This window comes from Vulpes vulpes, chromosome 13 (assembly GCF_048418805.1).
Source record: "Vulpes vulpes isolate BD-2025 chromosome 13, VulVul3, whole genome shotgun sequence".
Lineage (NCBI taxonomy): Eukaryota > Metazoa > Chordata > Mammalia > Carnivora > Canidae > Vulpes > Vulpes vulpes.
Genome location: NC_132792.1, coordinates 154,115,414 through 154,141,573, shown reverse-complemented (window position 1 = coordinate 154,141,573; position 26,160 = coordinate 154,115,414). Strand labels below are relative to the sequence as shown.

At 39.0% G+C, this 26,160-nt stretch overlaps 1 protein-coding gene across 2 annotated transcripts in view; it reads left to right on the top strand.

Moving 5' to 3' along the window:
• C4BPA (complement component 4 binding protein alpha) overlaps positions 1–22,666 on the top strand; it is a 30,054-nt gene extending 7,388 nt beyond the window's left edge. For both annotated transcript variants that reach the window (XM_072733385.1, XM_025987302.2), the window contains exons 2-12: positions 3,697–3,860; positions 4,849–5,034; positions 5,871–5,970; positions 9,386–9,471; positions 9,855–10,049; positions 11,739–11,921; positions 12,594–12,794; positions 17,594–17,779; positions 21,225–21,398; positions 21,588–21,763; positions 22,259–22,666. In XM_072733385.1, the coding sequence (XP_072589486.1) occupies positions 3,701–3,860; positions 4,849–5,034; positions 5,871–5,970; positions 9,386–9,471; positions 9,855–10,049; positions 11,739–11,921; positions 12,594–12,794; positions 17,594–17,779; positions 21,225–21,398; positions 21,588–21,763; positions 22,259–22,432 (1,821 nt within the window). In that variant the 5' untranslated portion in view covers positions 3,697–3,700 and the 3' untranslated portion in view covers positions 22,433–22,666. The remainder of the gene's footprint in view (positions 1–3,696; positions 3,861–4,848; positions 5,035–5,870; positions 5,971–9,385; positions 9,472–9,854; positions 10,050–11,738; positions 11,922–12,593; positions 12,795–17,593; positions 17,780–21,224; positions 21,399–21,587; positions 21,764–22,258) is intronic.
• The last annotated feature ends 3,494 nt before the right edge of the window (positions 22,667–26,160 follow it).

Sequence of the window (26,160 nt, the reverse complement as noted above, 5' to 3'; positions counted from 1 at the left end):
GCGGAGTATCCTGCCCAGCGACACCCGGTTCCCATCTGCTGGAGCCAGGATTCAATCCACATAGCCTGGATCTGACTCCAGAGTCCATGCCTCATGGTCTGGCCACATACTGTCCTCTTGTGTCTCCAGCACTGTGTCTGTGGCCTCAGCGTGAGGCCAAGTGACATGAATTCCTCAGCGCAATGGAGGGTCTGTATGGATGGCTGCCTTTTCTCCTCTTTCATAACCTGTGGAGGGAGGAGAACTAGTTTTTGCCCATTCCTTCCCTCCTCACTGTCCTCTGGTGAATGACAGAGGATTTGATGGCTTCAGCTTAAGGATGGGGAAGAGCTTAGAGTAAAATCACTGGGGTCTTTTCTCATGAAGATACAGGTGTGCCTTGCTTATTAAAGTCAGTTAAAATCTGACCTTGACAAAACAAATGCTGTTAAGAGTAACTATGGATGAGGAACAGTATTATTGTTCTTCAAAGCATTTTATCGCTAGGTGCTTTTGAATGTAACTTCAACAGACATGGATTGAGCACCCTAACTGTGGGAGGCAGGGTGCTAGGTACTAGGTGGGGCAGAGGCAAGTAGGAACCCACCTCTGACTTCAAGGACCTTATGGCCTAGAGTTGAAGACAGACTTCAGATGTCAGTGATAGGCCACAGCTGAACAAAAATGATAAACACCGAGTTGTAATTAGAATATGAAGGCTGGCCAGGAGGAAAGGAGGAATCACCGGAGAAAAGACGGGCAGAACGAGTAGGAACTGGAGAGGGAAGAAGGACAAGAGGGCAGGTGATATGGGCAGGGGTGCGTTACAGGAAAATGTTTGGGACTATGAGAGCTCCAGGTTGTCCAGCACAGCCAAACCCTGGGGGCTCATACCACACAACTGAAAAGCTCCTTGCCAGAAGCCAGTTGTGTGAATGCCAACTCCTGAAGGATCAGTTCACTGAGATCAATTTGCTAAGTTCATCAGATGATCAATTTACTGAACATCATTTTAAATACTCATTTTGAGTCTACTCAATGATTATAAATATATTCTCTTCGAACACAGCTAATGAATATGTTCTTTGTAGCAGCATTTTAAGTATTTCTTTTCAATTCTTATAAGTAAGGATGTAGTCTTATGGCTATATTTTTATAAATATGATCAGGAGTATATTATACTGAGTATATGAGTATATACACTCATTTTCCTGAGTATATACAATGTATATGCTTCTATTGTGAACATAAGAACTGCAACAATTCATATGGGCAATTTGCACTTTATACTATCAACCTCTTGAGTTTTTACAGTCAAATTCTATGATGTCAATATATTGGTATTTTTATTTAATTTTGGTTTTCTTCATTTTTAAAAAATTAAAAAGTTTCCAGCTTATTTTGAAATTTTAAAAAAATACATGGTATATTTTTGGTATATTTTTATATTGCTATATTTTTATTATTCTCTATTTTTTAGTGGTATATTTTTAAATCTCTCCAAATTCACTGAAATTCAGCAACCATACCAACTCTCTGAACTCATAAAAAAAGGAAAGAAACTCATTTCTATAGGTTTTACAATTCATAACAGTTTTCATTGGATGGGAGAAATTTATATTTTGCAAATGTCATGGATGATTTAATGGACTGGGTTTCACTACCTGGAACTACCCTTACCCCCACCTGTCTTCCATCTCATCTGGATTGTTAAGGCAAGAGGAAGAGAGTCCAGAGGTTGGGAGAGGAGAAAGGGGCAAAGAAAAAAGAAAGGAGGTGTGTCAGGGCCCCAAATTCTGATCCTGGCTCCTAACACCTCTTTAGACCACATTAAGGTGTTCAGTACAAATTCTGTAAACATATTTCAGTAAGCGAATGCATTTGGCAAGTGGATCATCAGGTTGAACTTCTTTTTTGGTGGAATTGTCCTAGTGGCCGCCTCCAGAGTTCAGGGGCCAGAGTGTCTGTCAAGGTAGACTGACAGTCTTTGGAAGAATAGCTTTAGCAGAACTGAATTTTCGAAAGGTAAGACCAAATGAGTCATTACTCATTGAAGAAGTTAGGCCCACCCCTATGGTATGAAGAGTCATTAGAAACTTGTCTCTTCCTGTAAAATGTGGGACGGAAGCATCTTTGAGGGAAATTTTGAAGGCCCTCAAAAGATTCATGCATCCTATGAATTGTGAACACATGGGGCATACAGAATCGCCTGGTTCTAACAGGTATCAGAATAAACAATGAAATTCAGTATTTCTTTGGGAGTTAACTTTGAATATTCTTTTAAGGACAAGGACTCTTTCTAATGTAAATTTAAGATAGATTGTTTTTCCCAAAGGGAACAGGAGTGGCAGTGAAAAGGAGTCTTCGTGATTCTTTAAAAGAAGTCTTTACCTGGATGAAACTGGAGGGTATTATGCTGATTGAAATAAGTCAATCAGAGAAGGACAAACATCCTATGGTCTCATTCATTTGGGGAATATAAAAAATAGTGAAAGGGAATAAAGGGGAAAAGAGAAAAAATGAGTGGGAAATATCAGAAAGGGAGACAGAACATGAGAGACTCCTAACTCTGGGAAACGAACTGGGGGGGTCGAAGGGGGGTGGGTGGGGGTGACTGGGTGACGGGCACTGAGGGGGGCACTTGATGGGATGAGCACTGGGTGTTATTCTATATGTTGGCAAATTGAACACCAATAAAAAATAAATTTATATATTAAAAAAGTTTCTATAAAATAAAAAATTAAAAAATTAAAAAATAAAGAAGTCTTTAAATTTTCCGATCAAATATGAAAGTACAATTTGTCATAAATATTTTTCTTTCTCTTTATACAGCTGCATGTATAACTACACATACATATATTCGTATCTCTCCATAAACCATTCTCTTAAAACTGCAAATTGCATGAATGTCTATTGCCTCTGTCGACAGTTGTCATGAGGAACTCTCAGTACTCTAAAGATTTGACTCCTTTTCTCTATCTCATCATTTTCTTGCCTTTTGTGATTATTTTGTCTTCTATTTGTTCCCTCTTCTCCACCTCCTCTGCCATTTTCTTGGTCAGACCATCTCTGCGGCTCACCTGGACAATTGCAATAGCCTTCTTCCTCAACCGTCCAGGTTCTTCTCTTTGTTTACTGTGGTCTATCAGGTACACATCTGCCACAATGATCTTTTTAAAGTGCAATCATGAGTCCTTTCTTAGCTTAAAAGCAAACAAAGGGATGCCTGGGTGGCTCAGTGGTTGAGCATCTGCCTTTGGCTCAGGTCCTGGTTCCAGGATCCTGGGATCAAGTCCCCCTTGGGCTCCCCACAGGGACCCTGCTTCTCCATCTGCCTGTGTCTCTGCCTCTCTCTGTGTATCTCTCATGAATAAATAAACAAAATCTTAAAAACCCAAAGGGAAAACAAAATCCAAAATGAAAAACAGTGGTTCTTTATTCCCTAAAGGGTAGCATCTATAAATTCCTAAACCTGCCTCTTGTGTCCCATTCAGACACATCTATAAGCTGTTCCTTCTTAGCAACCACCTCCCCATCTCTTCTCTGAGCCAAGGCTGACACCCCCTGCCTTGTGTTGGAACATTTATGTGCACGTGCTTCCTTCTACTCTAGGCCATGATTTCCTTGAAGATGTGGACTGTCCCCATAGTATTTATTCTCATGCTTTATGACAACTAGGAATCAATGACTACTGATTAAACTGAGTTCTTTTGGCAGAAAAATGTGGGGGAATCATCAGGTCAAGCACCTCAGAGCTCCAAATGGGATCCTTCACAGAAATGAGAAAATGGCAGCTCGGCCCTTGTCTAGGCTATGGAAAGTCTCTGATCCAACTCTGTTCCAAATGACCTTGGTTGCTGCTCTATTGGCTACTGTTCTTGGTGAGTAATAATAGAGAGATAAGTTCAGATCAGCAACAAACATTCAAGATCATCCACCCATTTGCTTTTAAGATGAACAGATGATTAAGCTTTTGGTAAAAAGCCACCTTCAGCAACAAGAGGTTTATTTCACCAGGAATTTGGAATTTGGCATTTAAGGAGATTTGGAATTATTTGGGATATAGAGAGACAATTTGTTTTATCCACAAAAGGGATAGTTGTCTAGACTAGAATACCCTCTAGCATTTCTAGAATGCCCCCTAGCATTTCTCCTCCAGGAGTTTCCAAAACAATTTGTCTCCCAACCATCACTTAAAACAAGTGTGTGGGATCTATCAGCCCAACTGAACAATTTTCACTGCCTCTAGGTCTATCCAGAATAGAGAGGAGAAATAAGTAAAGACTTCTCCTAGGTCTCCTGTGAGGTAATTTAGTCCCCTATTTAATTCTTGCAAGGAAAGCTGAATTAAAATTTTTATGTTTCCAGGACTCCATGCGTCTTCCTTTGCATCATTCAACATCCAACATATACAAAAAGATGCAGATTAAAAATGTGGTTTTTATCCATCTCCCAGCCACCTAGTTTCCCTTTCCCAAGACAACCAATCTTACATAATTTTATTATTGATTAAATAATGTTTCTGCTGAGGAAAATTGTAGGAACTACAGGCTTTGTCCAGCTATCTCTGGGTCAGCAGATAGAAGGAATCTGATGGGTAGAAAGTCTGCCATCCTTTAGATAAATTATCTCATTTACAGTAGAAAGGGAATGAAACATTTCTGCCTTTCATCATTATCATTTATCAGCAAATGGACATTAGTGATCACTCACCGGATCCGTTGAACAATGGGGACAATAGGAGTTGTTATTTTTCTTAATTAGAGGAGAAAAGCATGGCCCTTGATCTAAAAATCATACTACTGAAACATTAGGATGCTGTGTTTCAAGCCATAACTGCTGGCTCTCTTTGTCCTTTTCACTCTCCAGGAGATTGTGGCCCTCCACCAAATTTACTCTTTGCTTTTCCAATGACAACTGTGGCAAATGAGACACACTTCAACTCTGGAGCTACCGTGAAATACACCTGCCGTCCCGGCTACGGTAGGGTTAGTTATAAAACTTCGACTCTTACCTGTCGGGATGACACATGGAACTACTCTGAATTCTGTACCAGTAAGTAGGAACATTTATTTTTCTTACCTATACTTTTCCTTTCTTTGCAAAGTTGTCTCAGGAATTAAGAGAATGACCAGATGAGAATCTTTGATCACTAAGAAACCATCGTTGTTAAGTCACTGATTTCAAGGTACATACATGTGCTGCTTTTTGGAAAAGCATAAACAAAAAACCAAATAAAGCAGAAATTACGAATTACCCAGTTGCAGTGAAAAAGAAGCTTATCCTTTACAGTGTAACTCACTAAACACTTCCTTCTGAGATGAACTACAAATTGAATTTTAATATTTTGAGACCCAGATTCATGCTCTCCAAAGTTACAAAAAGTTATGTAGCTAGAGAGAGGCAGTGTGGTTTCCAAAGAAACTTCACCCAAAACATCTGCTATGTTTGAGAGAAGATTCTGTGATTCACTTATAGTTGAGAATAAATTCCGTAATGTTCTCCCAACAGTGAGGGTATTTACACTTTGTGTTGTCCCTTTTGTGACCAAGGACATGCATGCCTCAATATGAAGTACGTACCACAGATCCAGAATGGAGCGTAGCTCCCTGAACAGTGACCAACTGTCCTGGACCACAGACTCCATTACCACAGAGTTTTAACTGTTTTTCACTGTTGGTGAAATGTACCAGAAAAACATGAGATCAAATTTTGTAATCGTTTATCCTCCAAAGTAAAAATTCAGTGAGTCGGGATCAGACATAAATTTGGATCTCAACCTCCAGATCTTTCTGGAAGCCTCTTTCAAAGCTAATCACTCGGTCTTCTTTTCTAATGCCTTATCTGTGAGTACTCGGAATCACTAATTATCATTTTAATTTTTCTGTCAGAGAAACGATGCAAAAACCCAGGAGAATTACAAAATGGGCAAGTGATAGCTAAGCCAGATCACTTGTTTGGATCACACTTGGAATTCGTTTGTTCAGAAGGGTGAGTGTGAAGCCGTCTAGATACAATGCTTTTAAATTAATTTTTCATAAATAGCTCATATTTTTCAAAAGTAAAAATGATGTAAAACCATATACACTGAGAATTCTCACTTCTACTCTCTTGCCATCCACCCCATTCTTTCATGTCCTTATACAGGGATCCACTTTTATTGGTTTCTTATGTATCTTTCTGGTGTTTGCTTTTACAAATGCAAGCTAAAAATTAGTACGTTTTTATTTTACACCTCTCCAATGACAAGTGTAGTTTTGAATCTTGCTTTATTTTTGACTCATCAATATGCATAGGACATCGTATCGCATTTGTGCATAGAAGTACCGCACTGATTTGCCTTTACAGCTTCATAGAATGTTATCCTGTGATGTGTCGCGGATTAATAATCTGATGGATCCAAAGATGTTTCCAATGTTTTGCTATTCTGATCGGTGCTCTGATACATCATTTTGTACATATATAATTTTGCACAGATGTAGTTATATCAGTAGGGTAAATTTCTAGAGTGGGTTTTCTGGGTCAATGAGTACACATATTTGAAAATTTGAAATATTTTTGCCAAATTGCTCTCCTTAGAGGTTACAATGGTTTACACAGTATGTAAACGTCTGTCTCTTCATAAACTTTTCAACTGTGTTGTCAATCTTTTGAAAATGTGAAATTTTTAAAAATTTTCCAATTTAAGAGGTAAAAATGAAATCTTATGGTATAGTGTCAAGGTATAGTTCTCTTATTATGAGTGAGGTTGAGCAAATTTTTTGTGTGTTCAAGAGATATCTGTATTAATTTTTGAACTATTTGGCATATCCTTTGCCTATTTTTTCAATTAATTTCATGAGATTTTTATTAATTTCTAGGATAGATACATACATGCATGAACATATATATATATATGCATATTAGGGTTTAGAACTTGTTTCTGTTAGGAGCTGAGTATATTATTTTTCTTTTGACTTGGCTATTGATACATTTTTTCTTTTCAGGGAAAAATTGTTTTATGCTTCGAATTTATAAAATTCTCTTTTTAAAATGGCTTCTGGTTTTTAGGTCTTTATTCATTTATTTATTTTTTCATAAAGATTTTGTTTATTTATTCATGAGAGACACAGAGAGAGAGAGGCAAAGACACAGGCAGAGGGAGAAGCAGGCTCCATGCAGGGAGCCCGATGTGGGACTCCATCCCAGGATTCCAGGATCATGCCTTGAACCAAAGGCAGATGCTCAACTGCTGAGCCACCCAGGTGTCCCTTAGGTCTTCATGTAAAAGCCCTTCTCCAGTGCAGGATTTTAAACTATTTGCCTAGAATTCTTCTGCTATTTTTATGTTTCCACATTTTTTTAATGTTTAAAGCTTTGATCCATTTGGAGTCAATATATAATTTACAGTGTAAGGTAAATATCCTAGGCTATATTTTTCCATATGACTTTCACATTATCTCAAAAGTCCATCTTCAGTTCACTGATTTGAAGAAGCTTTTTAATATTATACTAAATTCTCAAATGTATCTTGTATGTTTCTGCATATATTCTATTCAATGCCATTATTTTTGTCTACATACTCATATACACATTTCAGTGACCTACTATAAAGGCTTTATAATATGTTTTAATAGCCAATTTGAGTACTCCACCTTATTGCTTTTTAAAAATTTTCCTGACAGTACTTGTTTATTTTTCTATATAAAGTTTAAAGTTAGGCATATTTTAAAATCAGTGCTGGATTAGTGTTTAACTTAATTTTTGAAGAACAGATTTTTTTTTTTTTTTTTTTTTTTTTTTACGTTGAATCTCCCTGGACAAGAATAGGATAGTATAAGGAAGGGAAAACTTTTCCTCTATGCTCTTAGGGTCTCTGACTGGGCTTGAGAATTAAATTGACATAAAGCAGATTAGCAGAAGAAAAGCACACAAATTTTATTTTTGATGTACATGGGAACCTTCATGAAAACTAAGACCCAAAAAGTGGTTAGGTCACAGTCTTTATATAGTAGATTGAACCAAAAGTAGCAATTGTGGAAAAGGAACAAAAATCCGTGGGAGGGCTACAGGAAGATAAGAGTTATTTTGACGAGGTCTATTTGTACAGATTTCTCTTGGCTTCACCTCCCCATCTCTGGTGATAAGATTATTCTTTTCCTCCTGTATAGGGAGAGCATCGTTCACATGAGAGTTTTATCTACGGAATTCAGGAAGAAAAGGGGAAGTCAGGGTGCCCTTCCTTTGTGTATTTTATGTGCCTTCACTCAAAATGATCTTTAGTAATTTTAGTTTTTTTGACACAGGCCATTGAGTTCAATACTTGTTGCTATGTACTGCTATTTTCTTTTTTTTTTTTTTTTTTGTACTGCTATTTTCAAATGTAGATTAAGTATTATTTTACTTCGCTAAGGCTTACTTGAAATACATTTTAAAATAGCTGTTTTGTTCTGTTTTGTGTTCCTTCTTCAGGTTCTCCAACTAAGTATATGCTGATTGTCCTTTGCTTGTCATCTGCGTTTAACATTTTCCTCTAACGTTGTTTCCCTTTGTTTGGTTTTCTCACATGAATCCTTATTTATCTCTTACTGTGTATGGCTCCCCAGATGGAAAGTGAGACGATTCAGAAGGGAAGTGCTGTTGGAATGCTGAAGTGTTCCTACTGGAATAACCGGAAACCATACTTTCCCTTGGTTTCCTGGGTAGTTTAGAAAACTTAGATTTTTAAGAAATTTCAAGATAAAAAAAATGCTTGATTCTCACTGTCTTGTATCTTATTAAAAGGTTCATTTTTCTTTAAGTTATTACTAAATAAATCCCAGGGGCTCTAGTTTGCTGAAGATAGTATTCAATCATAGTGTACATTTATTCCTTGATGATTATCATTTTAAAACATACAGACAAAGCTCTTTCTGTTACCATGATACACAGAGGGCAGTAAAACAAACTGAAGAAGGCTTAGAATTTGCCAAGAGGCATAAAAATGGGGATCGTGAATGGGGGAGTTAAGGGTATATTGGAGAAGGTGAGATCTGGAAGTCAGAAGGAGGCTGCATGTCAGAGGGCCTGAGGGTTTGGGGCTGGTAATCTGGCTGGTACTGTCATTTAAACAAAATTGTGGAACACATTCAAATGAGTCTTTTACCCAACATTGTGCTGGTTGAGCTCTGGATGAGCTCCATGCATAATATATAGCTGCTCCCCAATAACAGATTCCAGAATACAAGAGGGAATGAACACACACACACAGCTCATTGCAATGATGAAGTTTTAGTTGTATGGAAGGCTCAATGGCAAATGTTCTCTGGAAAACATTCTTTCTTCCTTTTTACTATTGAATAATCTGTTTATTTGTTCAGACCCTTTTATCCAACTTAATTTAGGGTAAGAAGAATTTCATTAAAATCTTCAATACTATCTCATTCAGATATATTTTAATTGGCCCAACTACTAGTTATTGTGAGATCCAAGATAAAGGAGTTGATTGGAGTGATCCTCTCCCACTATGTATAAGTAAGTAAAGGCTTTTTCTGACTTAACTGTAAACCTAAGCCATGTTAGAAAATAAAACTCTAGTGCATCTTTGTTGCTTCTTGTACCCTCTGTTAGAATTTTCAGGGGATTCCCAGGTGGCTCAGTATGCTCAGTAGTTTAGCACCTGCCTTTGGCCCAGGGCGTGATCCTGGAGTCTTGGGATTGAGTCTCCATCAGCCTCCCTGCATGGAGCTTGCTTCTCCCTCTGCCTCCATCTCTCTCTCTGTCTCTCTCTCTGTCTCTCTCTCTCTCTTATGAATAAATAAATAAAAATTTTAAAACAAAAAGAACTTTCATCATGAATGCTAGATGCCACGATAGATACTAGGTGCCCTGATTATTTCTTCTTCACTCACCCCCAGTTGCTAAATGTGAGCCGCCTCCAAACATCGACAATGGGAAGCACAGTGGTGGAGATGAAGATTTCTACACATATGGCTCGTCTGTCACCTACAGATGTGACCCCAACTTCTCAATGTTAGGCAAAGCCTCCATTTCTTGCATGGTGGAAAATAAAACAATAGGTGTCTGGAGCCCAGGTCCTCCTATTTGTAAAAGTAAGTCCGAGTGATGAATTTTGGTTTGAACTGTTTGTTTAAAAGAAAAAGGTAGGTAAATTTGTTGGGAGAAAGGGAATGATTCCAAGATGAATTATTGCTGCAACACAGTCATTTATTTGCTCAACCGATATTTGTGTATGATGTACTGGTGTGCAGTAACAAACAGCACCAATATCTCATTGGCTTTGCAAAGTACAAGTTGATTTTCATTCATATGGAGTCTGCTGCTCATCCAGGGCCAGCTGTAGTCTAGAAGTTAATTTAGTGAGAAGTTTAGCAATCCAGGTTACTTTGATCTTGTGGTTTTTCCACATCAAAACGTGCTTTCAAAATCTGTTCAGTAGGTGAAGAGAGAAAAGTAAATTATGCCCTGGCTCCCTAAAAGAGCTTTGGTCTGAAGTGAACACCTATCACTTTATAGCCTTTTGTTCCAAACTAATAATGTGTAGACCCTACCTTGAGGAAACTGAGGAATATTGCCTTTTGTCTGTTCAGGGAGAGGAAGTGGGAATATTGGTTAGTGGTTATAATGTCCATCTCAAGTGCTTATAGGACAAGGCCAATGGTAATTAAATTAGAAGCTCTATTGTGTATTGTTAGTTGGCTAATATGAGGCATCTTCCTTTGCTCCTAAGTGCCTACGGGATATCCCTTACAATTCTGATTCACCACAGAACACGATCAAATCAGGGGATGAAAAAACATGATACTGCAAATGATTCAAAATGCCAGGAGTCCAGACAGCAAGGGGTGGAAATGGCAGAGACCGAAATAGGAAGTTAGCAGAGGCAGGTTACGAAGGGCCTCATGTGTCACTCTGAGGAGTTCGGAGCAAAGGTGAACATTGAAAGGCTTTAACCAGGGAAGTAAATGTGTTGCGTTGCAGAAAGACAAGTCTGACTACAGAATGGACAACGATTCAAAGTGGGACAAAATTCAACACAGAGACACTTGTTGCAACCATCTAGCCAAGTAGCGAAGGTAGCTTCAATCCTAGCCATGACGAATCAGGGTGGCAGGACTGATATGGTAGCTGGTGGGCAGTTGGTTCTTTGTGAGAGCACCGATTGCTGATGCCTGGCTGCCTCCTCCTCATGACCACCATACCATTACCATGGGCCACTGTCCCATACTGAAATCATGCAGAAAAGTAGGCCACCATAAGCGGAGGATTTGAGGACTTTGAGGGATGTGTTTCTTCTAGGTTATATATGGCAAGTTTTCCTTGAGTAAGCTGGAGTTATTCACAATTGTATCATAACAGAACCAATATGAGGGGGCCTCATTTTACTGCGGCTTTTAAAAGCTGGAATTAAAAAATAAAATAAAATAAAATAAAAGCTGGAATTATGTTTGCTTTAAAATGTTTTCCTTGTGGATACCTGGATGGCTCAGCAGTTGAGCATCCGCCTTTGGCTCAGGTTGTGATCCTGGGATCCTGAGATCGAGTTTCCATCGGAGTCCCCGCAAGAAGCCTCCTTTTCCTTCTGCCTGTGTCTCAGGCTCTCTGTGTCTTTCATGAATAAATAAATAAAATCTTAAAAAAAAAAGTTTTCCTTGTATCTACCTGACATATACTGTTTGAGGCTTTTGTGTTATAGTTGAAACTGGATTAGCAATAGCAAGTACCATTCTTATTGCCCTTTCTCTTTTACAACCCACTTCTCTTTTCTTGTGATTCTTTAGAAATCATCTGTTCTAGGCCAGAGGTTAGAAATGGAAAAATAATCTCTGGAGTTAGACCCACCTATAATTACCAAAACAACATGGTATTTGAGTGCAATGAAGGTTATATTCTCAAGGGAAGCAAGTTAATCTATTGTGGAGAAGATGGTGAATGGAATCCTCCTCCTCCCACTTGTGAGCTCAGTAAGTATGGACCATGAAGGAATTTCAATGTTTGGCATCCAAATGACCCAGAAATGTTGGTGGGGGCATACTTGCGTGCCTAAATTCACGTGAACCACAGTAAAAAATTTAAATTTAGAACAGTAATTGGGTTTATTTTTTCTAGTTGTTGGAAAAAAGAAAGGTTACGGTACACTGGGCAAGGACTTACATAATATCACAAAAGGCTCCCGTATACAGTTGTACAGATTGTGAACACTCCAACCCTAAAGGGAGACATCAGCATTGTAGACATTGTGGATTAGTGTATTTATTTCAATAATTTTCTTGCAATTAGTAGGAAACTGTTTTGTTCTAACAAAATCATTACATTATGATAATTGACTTGAAAGATAAATAGCAAAGTGACTGTGGGGGAGATGCCTTTTTCTAACTTCCACAAAAATATTATATGGACTAGCTATGATTCTGACACTCTGCAACTATAAACCATGTGGATCATTAAAAACTATGTTAATAGTGATAATGATAACTTGGTGCTAGTTTGTTTTTTGATGTGGCTGCTGCATCAGCCATGGCAAGAGGGTGGCTGCACGATGAACACAGCATCCTGTGATAGGACGGGCTTGGTGATGATCACTGTTGCATCCTCAGTAACAACGTCTTTTCCCTTTGTTTTTCCTTTACGAGCAGATAGTTGTCCTGAGTTACCAAACATCCCAAATGCCTACTGGGAAAGACAGAACTCGTTCTTGTCAAAAAAACAGCAAATGTTTAGTATTGGAACGACATTGAGCTACAGGTGCCATTTTGGCTATGAACCTGCTTCAGATGGTCCTACAACTCTGACCTGTCAGAAAAATTTGACTTGGACCCCACACATAGAATGTAAGGGTGAGTCTCTGTTTCTTCAATCTTTTTGTATATCAAGTGCCCAGCATAGACTTTTTTTTTCTTAAAATGGATGCAATTTTATCTTTTGAGATAAATTCAGCATTATTATAATTCAACAGAAGAGCAAAGTATTATTGTCAGAAAGGATCATGAAAGTCTTGGAGGAGCTGAGAAACGATAGATAACCTTTCCTTATCCCATTTCAAAATCAAATGAGACATGGATACACAGAAGGAACACAGAAGCGAACCATTGTGCAGATTGAGTATTAGCTTCATCACTGGTGAAAGTAGCATGGAGAATACTGCTCAAGAATGACCAGAGCCAGACCTCCATCATGACCTTTTACTCCCCAGTGTAGACTTTGGGGTGCTTAATAGAAGGAAAGTCTGTGAAACAGCCATGAATTCAATCAGCTGCAAAGTAACTTTGTGTCTCATGTCTTTGAGCTATGGGACTGCGGGCTGCAGGAGCTGGGTCTTGTGACCTGCCTCTAGAAGACAGACCCTGGCCCCTGACCCCTGATCCCTGACCCAGTACTCCTGCCTCAGAAGGATAAAAAGGAGACTTTCTTCAATCTCAAGATGTCTTTTCTCTTTTTGAGAGAATGTGTGAGGGGCTGAAAGACAGGCAGATGCAATTTTATGGGCTTCAGTGGAATTGATGACAGAGGGAGAAAATGTTTCCTTCCATACACCAGAATCTTGCCATTTTAGAGGTGAAGACACAGAGGCCCAGGATATAGAGAACTTTGGTCTGCAGATTGGAACTTGAAAAGTGTATAAAATGAACAATTAATGAAAAACAGTAGTTTAGATCAACCCATTGGAAGACCTTTCATTTCACAGTAGGACTTAAGGCTTAATTGCAGTTATTTAGACTCATTTGGGGGGCAATAAACTGAAAAGTTTTAACAAAATTACTGAATTAAAATATATTTAACAATGATTGCCACCACTTAAATAACAAAGTATTAATAAGTGCAAGCCTTTGAGGATTCTCCTTAATGAATACAAAATAGCGACTTGTAATTATACCCTATTTTTTCTATATAAATGAATATTTATTTATACATGCTTAAAAACCTACTTCTTTTTTTCTCCATCGTTTCCTTTTCTTCTTTCTTATTACTGAGGTGTAGTTGACATGCAATGTTATATTACTTTCAAGTGTACAACAGAATTCAACAATTCTGGGCATTACTTAGCGCTCATCACAAGAAGTAAAGTCACTATCTGCCATTTGTTATTACAATATTACCGACTATATTCTCTATATTCTTCTGTACTTTTCATCTCCATGACTTGTTTATTTTATAAGTAAAAGTTTGTACCTCTTAATTGCCATCACTTTTTTTTTTTTTTTTTTGCCATCACCTTTTTCACTCATCCTCCAGTCTCCTCTCTGGCAATCACCAGTTGTTCTCTTGTTCTCTGCATTTAAAAGCCTGTCTGTCTATTTGTTTTGTTTGTTTGTTTTTTAGATTTTACATATAAGTGAAATCATATGGTATTTGTCATTCTCTGTCTGATTTGTCGTTCTTTGTCATGGGCCTTCTAGGCCTATCCATGTGTCACAAATGGCAAGATTTCATTTTTTTTTTTACTGAGTAATATTCAATTATCTACATCTTCTTGATCTGCTATCAATGGACACTTGGGTTGCCGCATATCTTGGTTACGCCAATTTACATTCCAACTGGGAGTGCACAAGGATTCCCTTTCCACTGCATCCTCACCAAATACATGCTATTTCTTATCTTTTCATCTTTAGCCATTCTGACAGATGTGAGGTGATATCTTATGGTGGTTTTGATTTGCATTTCTCTGATGGTGAGTGATGCTGAGCGTCTTTTCACGTGTCTGTTGGCTATCTGTATGTCTTCTTTAGATGTCTATTCAGGTTCTCTGCCCATTCTTTAGTCAGATTATTTGATTTTTCAGTGTTGAGTTTGATAAGTTCTTTGCATATTTTGGATATTTACCCTTTATAGAATATATTGTCTACAGATATCTTCCCCCATTCAGTAGGTTGCCTTTTTGTTTTGTTAATGGTTTTCTACACTGTGCAAAAGTGTTTCACTTTGGTGTAATCCCAATAGTTTATTTTTGCTTTAAGGAGACAGATCCATAAAGATGTTGCTGATGCTAGCGTCCAAGAGATTAATGCCTATGTTTTCTTTTTGGAGTTTTATGGTTTCAGGTCTCACATTTAGGTTTTTAGTCCATTCTGGGTTTACTTTTGTGTGTGGTGTAAGGGAGTGGTCCAATTTCATTCTTTTGCACGTATCTGTCTAGTTTTCTCAATACCATTTATTGAACAGACTGTGTTTTCCCATTGTATATTCTTGCCCCCTTTGCTATAGATTACTTGCCTCTATAAGCATGCCCTTTACTCCCCAGTGTAGTTCCAATTTTGGAACTCTCTATTGTGTTCTATTGATCCGTGTGTCTATTTTTGTGCTAGTACCATACTGTTTTCATTACTATAGTTTTGTGGTGTGTCTTAAAATCTGAGATTGTGATACGTCCAGATTTGTTCTTTCTAAGGATTGCTTTGGCTGTTAGAAGTCTTTATGGTTCCATATAAATTTTGGGATTACTTGTTCTAGTTCTGTGAAAAAATGCTATTGGTATCTTTATAGGGATTACATTAAATGTATAGATTGTTTTAGGTAGTATGGACATTTTAATTATAGTAATTCTTCCAAACTATCAGCATAGTATATCACTCCTTCTTTGTGTTGTCATCTTCCGTTTCTTTCATCAGTATCTTATAGTTTTCAGAGTAGAGGTCTTTCACTTCCTTGGTTAAATTTATTCCTGAGTATTTTATTCTTTTTGGTACAATTATAAATGGAATTTTCTTAATTTTTCTTTCTGCTACTTTGTTGTTAGTATATAGAAACACAATATATTTTTATATATTAATTTTATATCCTGCAACAGTTCTGAATTTATTAGTTCTAATAGTTTTTTTGGTGAAGTCTTTAGGGTTTTCTATATATAGTATCATGTCATCTGCTAATAGTGACAACTGTACTTCTTCTTACCAGTTTGAATCCCTTTTATTTCTTTCTCTTGTATGATTGCTACAGCCAGGACTTGCAGTATTGTGTTGAATAAAAGTGACAAGAGTGGGCACCTTTGTCTTGTTTCTGATCCTGGAGGAAAAGGTTTCTGATCTTGGAGGAAAAGCTTTTCACCACTGAGTATGATGTTAGTTATGAGTTTTTCATATGTGGAAAAGGTTTCTGATCTTGGAGGAAAAGCTTTTCACCACTGAGTATGATGTTAGCTATGAGTTTTTCATATGTGGCCTTTGTTATGTTGAGGTATGTAGAGAATCTACACCCACTTTGTTGAGACATTTTGTTATGAATGGATGTTGTATTTTGTCAAGTACTTTTTCTGCATCTTTCGAAATGATTGTTATGTTTTTTAAAATTTTTCCTCTTGTTAATTTGATGTATCACATTCATTGATTTGCAAATATTGAACCATACTTCCATCCCTGGTATACATCCCCCTTGATCATGCTGAATGGTCCCTTTAAAGTATTGTTACATTTGATTTGCTAATATTTTGTTGGGGATTTTTGCATCTTTGTTCATCAGGAGTATTGCCTGCAGTTTTCGTTTTTGTGGTGTCTTTGTCCGGTTTTAGTATCAAGGTAATACTGACCTTGTAGAATGAATTTAGAAGTTTTCCTTCCTCTTCTATTTTTGCAACAGTTTGAAAAAAATAACTATTAACTTTTCTTTGAATGTTTGATAGAATTCACTTGTGAATGGTGAAGTCATTTGGCCCTGGAACTTTGTTTGTTGGGAATTTAAAAACCTACTTTAAAATTATATTTATTTTAGAAACTATAGTTTTATTGATTTAATTATTTAATAAAGGATATTTTTTAACCACTTAAAAAGCAGAAGTGAAATGGTTATTTGTCCTAGGTATCAGAAAATCTGATTCAGTGTGGATTTGGATTCATGACTTAAATATTTAAAAGTATCTTCTACAGTATTACATATACACTAATGTTATAATTTAGAAAACATGAATATTGGGTATTTTATTGTAATTCACAAATAAATGAGTGGTAATAATATTTGCATATGCACAAAAGACCCCTATTATATATAGTGCTAGTCAAGCTCCTTATGTGAATAGGGCATTTTAATCTGCTCTGATACTTTCTCTTACATCAAGCAATATCAAGTTTCTACCTGAAAATATTTTTACTAATGAATAAAAAATATCTTCATAGCAGTTCTTATTGCATTAAAAATGAAATTTGAGTTGCTATTTCTCTTATATTCAGCATCAAAAAAAGTAAAATCCTGGTCATTTGCAATAATTTAAATTTATTTTTGTGCATTAGCTGTCAGGTGGATATAAGCTTTCAAGGACATTTTTCCTCCCGTGACTGAGGAAGTATAAGGTATTAAGAAAGGTTAATAATGATGTAAACCTAATGAAGCCATAACCAATGGATGATGTTATTTGTCATTGCATTTGAATAATTCTGAAAATTTACATTTTCATGCAAGTTTCTTTCAATGTCTCATTTTGGAGGCTCCCAGTGAAATTATTTAGCTGGAGGGAAGTGACTGGGTTGGAATACCTTAGCAATCAGGGACAGTGAAAGCAGACCCAAAGTGTCTCAGGTCTCCTTTTCTGTTTCCCAAATCTCTCTTCAGTGGTGAAATCTTCAAAAGGCAGAAATGAGCTTATTATTATCCATAGGAGCTTCGTTGCAGTGATTTTACTAACCATTAGCCTCACTTTTTATTTTTTTAGAGATATGTTGCCCAGTACCAAAGCTGGAGAATGGTGAAATCGTTAGATCAAGAACTAGTTCTAGGAATAACTGTACTTATTTCCTTGGAGACACCATTTTATACAAGTGTTATAAGAAATATCAACCTGAATCTAGATGCCAAGGAGATGGCACGTGGAATCCCAAAACACCAACATGTGATGAAAGTAAGAGCTTATGGAATTTTATGTTATTTTTTTCTTTTCTTTTCTTCTTTTTAAATTTAAATTCAAGTTGGTTAACATAGAATGTATTGTTAGTTCTGGGGTAGGGTTTAGTGATTCATCAGTTGCATATAGCACCCAGCACTCATTCCATCAAGTGCCCTCTTTAGTGTCCATCACCCAGTTATCCCATCCCCCCATTCCTGCTCCCCTCCAGTAACCCTCAGTTTGTTCCATGTTTCTTCATATCAAAGTGATGGAGATTGTTAAGGGAAGGCTTCAAATTAGGTAAAAAGAATTTGTATACCCTGAATGATTTTTGGAGTGGATAAATTTGTTAGAAAGCATTGCCCACCCCCCTGGTCCAAATTTCTACCCCCTCCCCTTCTCATTATTTATTCCCATTCTCTTGACCTTGCTGCTTTTCTTTTCTTTCCTGGATCAGGAAAAATAGGCCACATCAAATAGATCAGCTGAACTTTTCCATGATTGCCTTCTGTTTCTTGGTATTTATTGTCTTCTCTTCTTTCTGTCCATACGCCTAAATCTATGGCTGAAGACCCACTCACATTTCTTCGAACCCATTTTTCTAAACTTGCTTCCTGTCTTCCTCAAACTTCCTTCCTTCTGCTACCTCTAAGTCCTCCTTCAGATGATCCCCATTGTGAGGTACCTATCCCTCACCAAGAGTACCCTCTCCCATTGTTTTTCCATGGCTCTATTTCTTGATGACCAAGAACAATTACCCCTGCTGAATAGCAATGCTTTTTCTTCTTGCCTTGTGTGTAGGTAGGAGCCCAAAGGAGATCTAAAGTGGTTCAAGATACTGTGTTCTGAAAGATACGGCCAAGTCATATTGTAAAGTCTCATCACCATTAAATATTGCCCTTCAACCCGCACTTCAGCTGTGCCTTTATCAGGCCATTCCAATGTCCAACAGGTCTACAGGTTCTGGGTGATGTAGTCTGTAATGTGAGTAGTACATTCCATGGCCATCGTCTCAGTACCACACCGCTTTTGCTGTGAGTAGATCTTCTAGTCCCACATAGTATAATTCTATGCCAATTATTTAAGCACTCTAACCTTCAGATAACAGTGCCGACTGAAGTCCCACAAGCAGAAAAGGCAAACCCGTACCTAGAATACTTGTCTATTTCTGTCAAGATAAATATTTGTCCCTTTCAGGCAGAAGGGGTCCAATACAGTCAACTAGCTACCAAGTGGCTTTGTGGTTATCTCAAGGGCTGGTATCATATTAGGGGTATGTGGCTTAGCTTTGTGGCTGGTTAGAAGATTCAGTGACAGCCGTGGTAAATGGGAGTCCATGTTGTTGTGCCCATGCTTGTTCTTCATCCATACCACTGCTTTGCTCCTCTTCTTCTTGTGACATCACTGGTCAAGTACAGAATGTACTGCCTCGATAGTCTAGAAAGTTCTACATGATGTTATACAAGCTTTTTTGTGGTGTGATGTGCACATCCCATTAGTTTGGATGGGATAGCCTAGCAAGCCCTGAGTCCTGGACCTCTAAAGACTGTACTGATATGGCAACCCTTGAATTCTTATCTTCTATATTCTGGAGCATCATTATGGGAGTTGGAAAAACTCAGTCTTCCCCTTCACTTCCCATGTTTTTCTTATGTGTCTCTTTTACTACTCACACAGAATACTCAACATTTCTGGTGATTAAATGGTTGAGGGTTGTTTTTTTTTTTAAGATTTTACTTATTTATTCATGAGAGGCACAGAGAGAGAGGCTGAGACACAGGCAGAAGGAGAAGCAGGCTTCCTGTGAGGATCCTGATGCAGGAGTCAATCCTAGGACCCCAGGATCACAACCTGAGCCAAAGATAGACGCTCAACCACAGAGGTCCCCAGGTGCCCTGAGGGGTTTTTTTTTCTTCTCACAACAAAGAATTCTCTACAACACCATGTGGGTGTGCTATAATTTAACTCAATTCCAGCACTATCTACCTGGACATAGTGTCAGATCCCACAGGTTAAAGGCTCAGTCTCATGAAACTGCCCCCCACTATAGATGCCAATTATGGGTAGTATGTCCCCAGGTTATTACCAAAGTCTGTTCAACTTGGCTAAAATTGGAGGTTCCTATGACTCCCTTCTTGAATTCCATTAATTTGCTAGAGTGGCTCACAAAACTGAGGGAAATATTTACCATTTTATTAAAGGATATAATGAAGGATACAAATGAAAAGATGCATAGGGTAAATTTTAAGAGGGTCCCAAGCACAGGAGCCTCTGTCCCTGTGGATTTGGGGTGTATCCCCCACCAGTACATGGATGTGCTCACTCACCTGGCAGCTCTCTGATCAATAGGGAGATTTTAGGAAGGTTTGCTCACTATAGGCCTGATCAATTATTAACACTATTTCCAAATTCTCTCCCCTCTTTGGAGAGGAGAGAAGGCCTGAAAAATTCTAAGGTTCTAAGCTTTTCATCATGACTTGGTCTTTCTGGTGACTAGCACTAATCCAGGAGCCACTAAGCATTGCCTCAAAAGAACAAAAGATGTTCTTAGTGTTCTCAGCACCTAGAAATTTACAAGAGTTTATTTTAGGAGGTTTGCACCAGGAACCTGGACAGATTTTATAGAATTAACGTGATGCCATTGATATACTGGATCAATGTAGATGTACAGATAACTGTAGTATTTTCAGACTCTATCATGACAAGGGCAAGTGAGTTATCGTACCCCAGAGCTAAAACTACAAATGTGTGATTTGATCCTTCTGTGTGTATGCAAATTGTTTCTGGCCCTCTTTTCTGATAGGGATGAAAAGAAGGCATCTGCTAGACCAGTGGCCCCCATCTACCTACAGATACAAAAAAATCTACTCTAACAAAGATACCATATCTGAAACAAGAACTAAAATGTTGTTGAGTTTTCAATAGTCTACTGTAATTCTCAAAATCTTAATTTTCTTGTAGACTGATTGGGGAATTAAGTGGCAATATGATGGGAAAGCAGCTTAGTTCTTTAAGAATGGCACCAAATTCCTCCATTTCATCTGCCACCTTGGTATATGATGTATTTTATTTTTTTTTTTAACATACTGTCTTTGCTTCAAGGGGGTTGGATAAGGACAGTATCAGTGGTTTCTCCTTGACTTCTTGGATATGACAGGTCTTACCCCATAGGTCAAGAACTCAGTGTGGGGGTTGAACAAAGTAGTAATTTTTTTCCATTCTCATCATATTTTTGAAGATGTTAGAGATGACCACCAAGTGGCCTAATGGTGGGGCCATGGTGGTTCCTCAGCCTGAGGCTTACAGGAGGGTAGCACAGGTCTTGGTTTTGGCTGAATGATCCTATGGATAGAGAAGATGACAGGACAGAATGAAGCCTTCTAAAACACACAGATTCTGGGATGTCATTTTTTATATTCTACAAGCTCATGCTCTCTCACTTTTATCTCTCACCATCAAGGTTGTGATTATCCTCCTTTTCTTCCCCACGGATATCATGAACGAGTAAATGGATTCAATGTATTCAAGAACGAAGAAGTGATATATAAATGTTACGAAGGATACACTTTGGTTGGGGAGCCTAGACTGTCTTGTAGTCACTCACGCTGGTCACCTGCAGTCCCTCAATGTAAAGGTAACTCCAGCTCCCTTTTCAGTCAGGTGGTGGAAGTATCACAAAAGCACAGTAACATTTGATTTGATTTGGTTTGGTTTATTTGAAATCATTACTATGTGCAGATAGTCAATTCTTATAATCCTAGCCTGTTGTCATGTCTTTTTTTCTTAGATTCACATATTGCTTAAAACCATGTTTCCATTGTAGCTCTGTGTCTGAAACCAGAAATAGCCCACGCAACGCTGTCCATGGATAAGAATCAGTATATTCAATCCGAAAATGTCACCATCCAGTGTGACTCTAAGTATAAGTTGGTTGGTCCCCAAAGTATTACTTGCTTAGAGAGCAGAACCTGGTACCCCGAGATGCCCAAGTGTGAATGGGTAAGTGGCACAATTCAAAAAAATCTCCTGTGCTATCCAACCCTAAAAATGAGGCCTCCCCCCAAGCACTGTCCCAGCCAGCAATGGTGAGATCTGACTTGTCGGGAGTCATCTGAATCCTTCAAAGGAACTCCCTTTTTTCTTGAAGCCCTGTGGTCAGGTGGGAGTGATGAGTATTCCTCTCTCACTGGAAAATAAGGAAAAGCTGAGCCCCTCTGGTCTCAGATGCCTGGGAGTACTGAGTCCTAACTTGACTCTTTCTAGACTATTTAATAGATTGTGTTCCATTTCTGGATGGTCTCAGACACAGCCTCTCAGAACAGGTCCCTATCCCTCTGGAGAGAATGGTGATGGGACCTGCTCACCAGGCAGTCCTGGGCTTGGTCTTGACCCTGGGCCTGTAGTCCTGTCATTGTCAGAAGATCCCCCCAACCCTGCTCCTTCTTGATCTGGAGAGAAGCCACTCAATCCCACTCACACCTACATCTCTTTTAGGTGGTCCCTGAAGGCTGTGAACATATCCTCAAAGGCAGAAAGACGATGCAGTGTCTCCCCAACCCAGAGGATGTGAAAATGGCCCTGGAGATATATAAATTGTCTTTGGAGATTGAACTACTGGAACTACAGAGAGACAGGGCAAAGGAATCGACTGCACAGTCACCAGTCTGATTTCCCTCAAAAGAGGGAGAAAAATGTGCTGCCTTCTATACAATACAGACCACTTTGGGTTTCCAACTCTCCTGTCCCCTTTGCACCACCATTCAAGGCAATAAATGTCTAGAAAGAATCACTTGTTCACATCTATGCTTTGTGACTGTAAACTTATTAATTATCTTGTAGTTCATGCTTTTGCTTCTGGACACAAAGTGCACATGCTTTTCCAAGTAAAATTTATGGGTCAGAGATGATTTTGTTTTTGTGGTCATTAGAACTCTGTCCTTAATGAGGTCCCCACACAAAGCCATTACATAAAGCTAAAACATTTCCTTTCCTGTAAGGGCCTTGGACACGGACGTGGGCTCCCAGCAAAGCATTTCCCCGATTGCCTCCCTGCACACTTCCACAGGTGCAGATCCTGAGATTTGAGATTAAATGTCAACACCCTCCCTAATCCTGTTCCATTCTCCCCATTTGAAGGGAGTCATGCCCTTTACCAAACCCCATGCACTCACCCTCTGCCTCACTAATGCTACCTCTCAACTTCTGCCTCACAGGGGAGGGATTCATGTTTGTGTCTGGGCCTCCTTACTCCACTTTGAGAAACAAACTCTTGAAAGCCTGATGGATGAGGCCCACATGGTGGCCCCTGTGTGTTCCCAGCTCCTCCATCTTATCTGGTCCCCATTCTCCTTAATGGAAAAGTCAAACAGCCTGAGCAAGTATCCCACTCATGAGGAGCAACCCCCATCTGTATAGCTGGATACCTATATATCTTGGGGTATCCTGGAGACTCTTGTTCCTTCTACTCACCACCTCCTCCAGGGCTTACCTCCTCTGAAATCTCTCATTCATGTCCCCATTCCTTCGGTTGTCTCTTCTCTCTTTGTACACACACCTCTAGGGAGGAATGTTGGCCTCTTTTTGTTTTAGTTTCACCAACTATACTCTGCAGAGAGTATACAAGTGAAGGAAGGAGCTTTTTGGGGGGTGATTATTTGGTTAGTTAACAGGGTTCGACAATGCCAACCGTGCTCTGAGAGCACGTGGGACACGGTTCTGAGTAGTCTTTCCAAGGCTGAGGACCTGAGGCATTTGGCTACCAGTTCCCTCCTCTCGTTGGTGAAGACTTGCTCCAACAGCTTGGATTGCCAACACTGTGGGCCCCCGGAACAGGCTCCTGTGGACAGGGATCGCCATCTGGTGCAGAGACCCTGGTATCCCAGGGCCCGATGGCACTGCCTGCTGTAGCCTCCAGGGCAGGGACATGGACAGAGCTCTGCTGGCCTCTACCACAGTTGCCTCTTCTCTCTGGCTCTCCTCTGACATCTCTCCTGGCCTGTCTCTCTCTCTACGCAGACCTCTCCCATGATCAGACCTTTGTATTATGTGCTCTTAATTGGCTCCAAACAGAATTCTCTTCACTTTCTTAGAGAGTCATTCAACTTTCCATCTCCCATTGGACCCTGGGCTTACAGATGTATCTTTTGTTATCTGCTGCCTCATAAATCAAACATGTCCTAAGCCTGCCTGAAAAATACCTTGAGTAAAATTTACAAATAAGTTAAAAATCCATTATGACAAAGAGTGAGTTTTCCTTGCTGGTTTGGGGCAAGAGGATGTCCCATGGGCCCCTGGGGTGCCTCAGCCATTTTCTCAAGAGGAGGAAATCTGCTACTTGTTGTTTAAATTCGTATGCATTTTAAATATCATTTTCCACTTTATTTCCTGAAAACCAGGGTTGTAGGTGAGGCTAAGGAGGCACAGAAAAGCCTTCTCAGAGAATTTATAAAAGAGGAATTTGTTCTGTCTGATGCTCAGTGATGCTTGGAGGAAGAGGAAGGGAAGGAGACTGAATAATTTTATACCAAATATTAAAAATAAATTTTAGAACATACAGAAAAATCATTGCCTTTTCTTTACCATGGCGGTAGGGGGGGCAGCTGTATCACATTAAAAAACAAAAACACAAGCAAAACTGGATTGCCAGTGTAGTTTCATGTTAGCAGGAGCTATTTTATTGTAAGCCAAGGAAACTGAACCAGATGCCCATTTTATTTTTATTTTATTTTATCTTATTTTATTTTTTATTTTACATATCACTCTTTATTTTGACAGCATCACTAGAAGTTCCCACTAACAAAGTAGTTGCCCATATTGTATATGTCAGGCATGGATTTAAGCTCCTTACACATTTTTTCTCAGTTAATCCTGGTGATGATCCCAAAAGGTTAGAATTATTAGTCCCCTGAATCCACTGAGGGAGCCGAGGCTCAGGAGGTTAGTGAGATGCACCACAAAAGGTGGATGGGAAGGACATGAGTGGGATAATCTGTTTCTCCCCCCTCTCCCCCCGCCCCGGGTGGGGGCACTCACAGTTGATGCCCTTGTTTCTGGCTTTAGAACTGCCTGCACATGGACAAACGGTCCTGAATCTTTGCATTCACCCTCCTCGGCCTTACTGAGCAGCCGCTGCAGAGTGGGGGCTCTTTGCTCTGTCCTCCAGCCTGCATCTGGTTGGGTGCGTGGAGAATCTGCCCCCTATCCTGGCCATCTTCTTGGACCCTCATCTCCACAGCCTCATGTACTTCTTCCTCAGCGACATGTCTCTTCTTGGTATCTTTTGTATCTTTTTTACCACTTCCACCATCCCCAAGATACTGGAGAGCCACGTGTGTGGCCACGCCACCGACAGATGTCCATTTTATGTATCCAGCTTCCTGCAGTGGTGCTTTCTATGTACTTCCAAGGTCTGCATAGCCTGGAAAAAAGAGGAGGTTAACCAGTTCCTTAGGGTTAGATATGAGTAACTATCTGTTTCATTTACTTGCTCTCACTAATTTTCACTTATCATCTCCCACGAGCCAGCGTGACTAAACCCTCCCCACCTCCCTCTTGTTGCCGCCAAGCATCTCCCAGAAGTCTTCAATCATTAAATAATAATTTTTAAAGCCACCGATTTTCTCCTTTAGGTGCTTTTCGAACTCATTTTATGTCTTAAACAAAGTATTTCACTGTTCATTTACATTAGAATAAACTTTCTTCTAGAATAGTAGTTTTCTACTTCATTTACATTAGAATAAACTTTTTCGAGGATAGAATGGAAACTTTGTATTTTGTGTTGTGTCATACTTCATTCTGCTTGTAAAAACTCATTCTTGAGTTCATCGAGTGTTAGATAATTAGAAAATTGATATTTTAAATGCGTTATATATTCAGGATACTTGAATACTTGATGGATAGCTATATATGTGCTCAAAATGTTTGTGTGAATATTTCAGAAATTGAGTGGAGCGCTGAGACAGAGAAGGGAAGGGAGCCAATAAGAGGTGCATTGTCAAGCCACCCACCTCTGGATGAACTGAATCCATGGGGAAACTATGAAGGGATGTCGCATATCTGAGAGCTATCCCGCTCAAAGGGCAAGGGAGCTAGGGTATTGATACAGTGATTTCTATGGATATTAAGGATATTAAGGTCTGCTACTGGGAAGTTTTAATTACCTGGTATTTTTGACCTGCTCTCATGTTGTCAGAATAACCTTCAATAGTTCTTGAAAAAGCCTGGACAAGCAAAGCAGATACTAACTTCTAGAAGTTGTCCAGAGTGTGCCAAAGCTGTAGAGCCCTAGTGATATCAACAGGAACTTGACAGTGTCTGCTACACACTTCAGTATGAGCAGGTGCTCTCACATCTGTAATACTCACCTTCCTGCTCTGTTTTTGCTTCTTGGATTCACG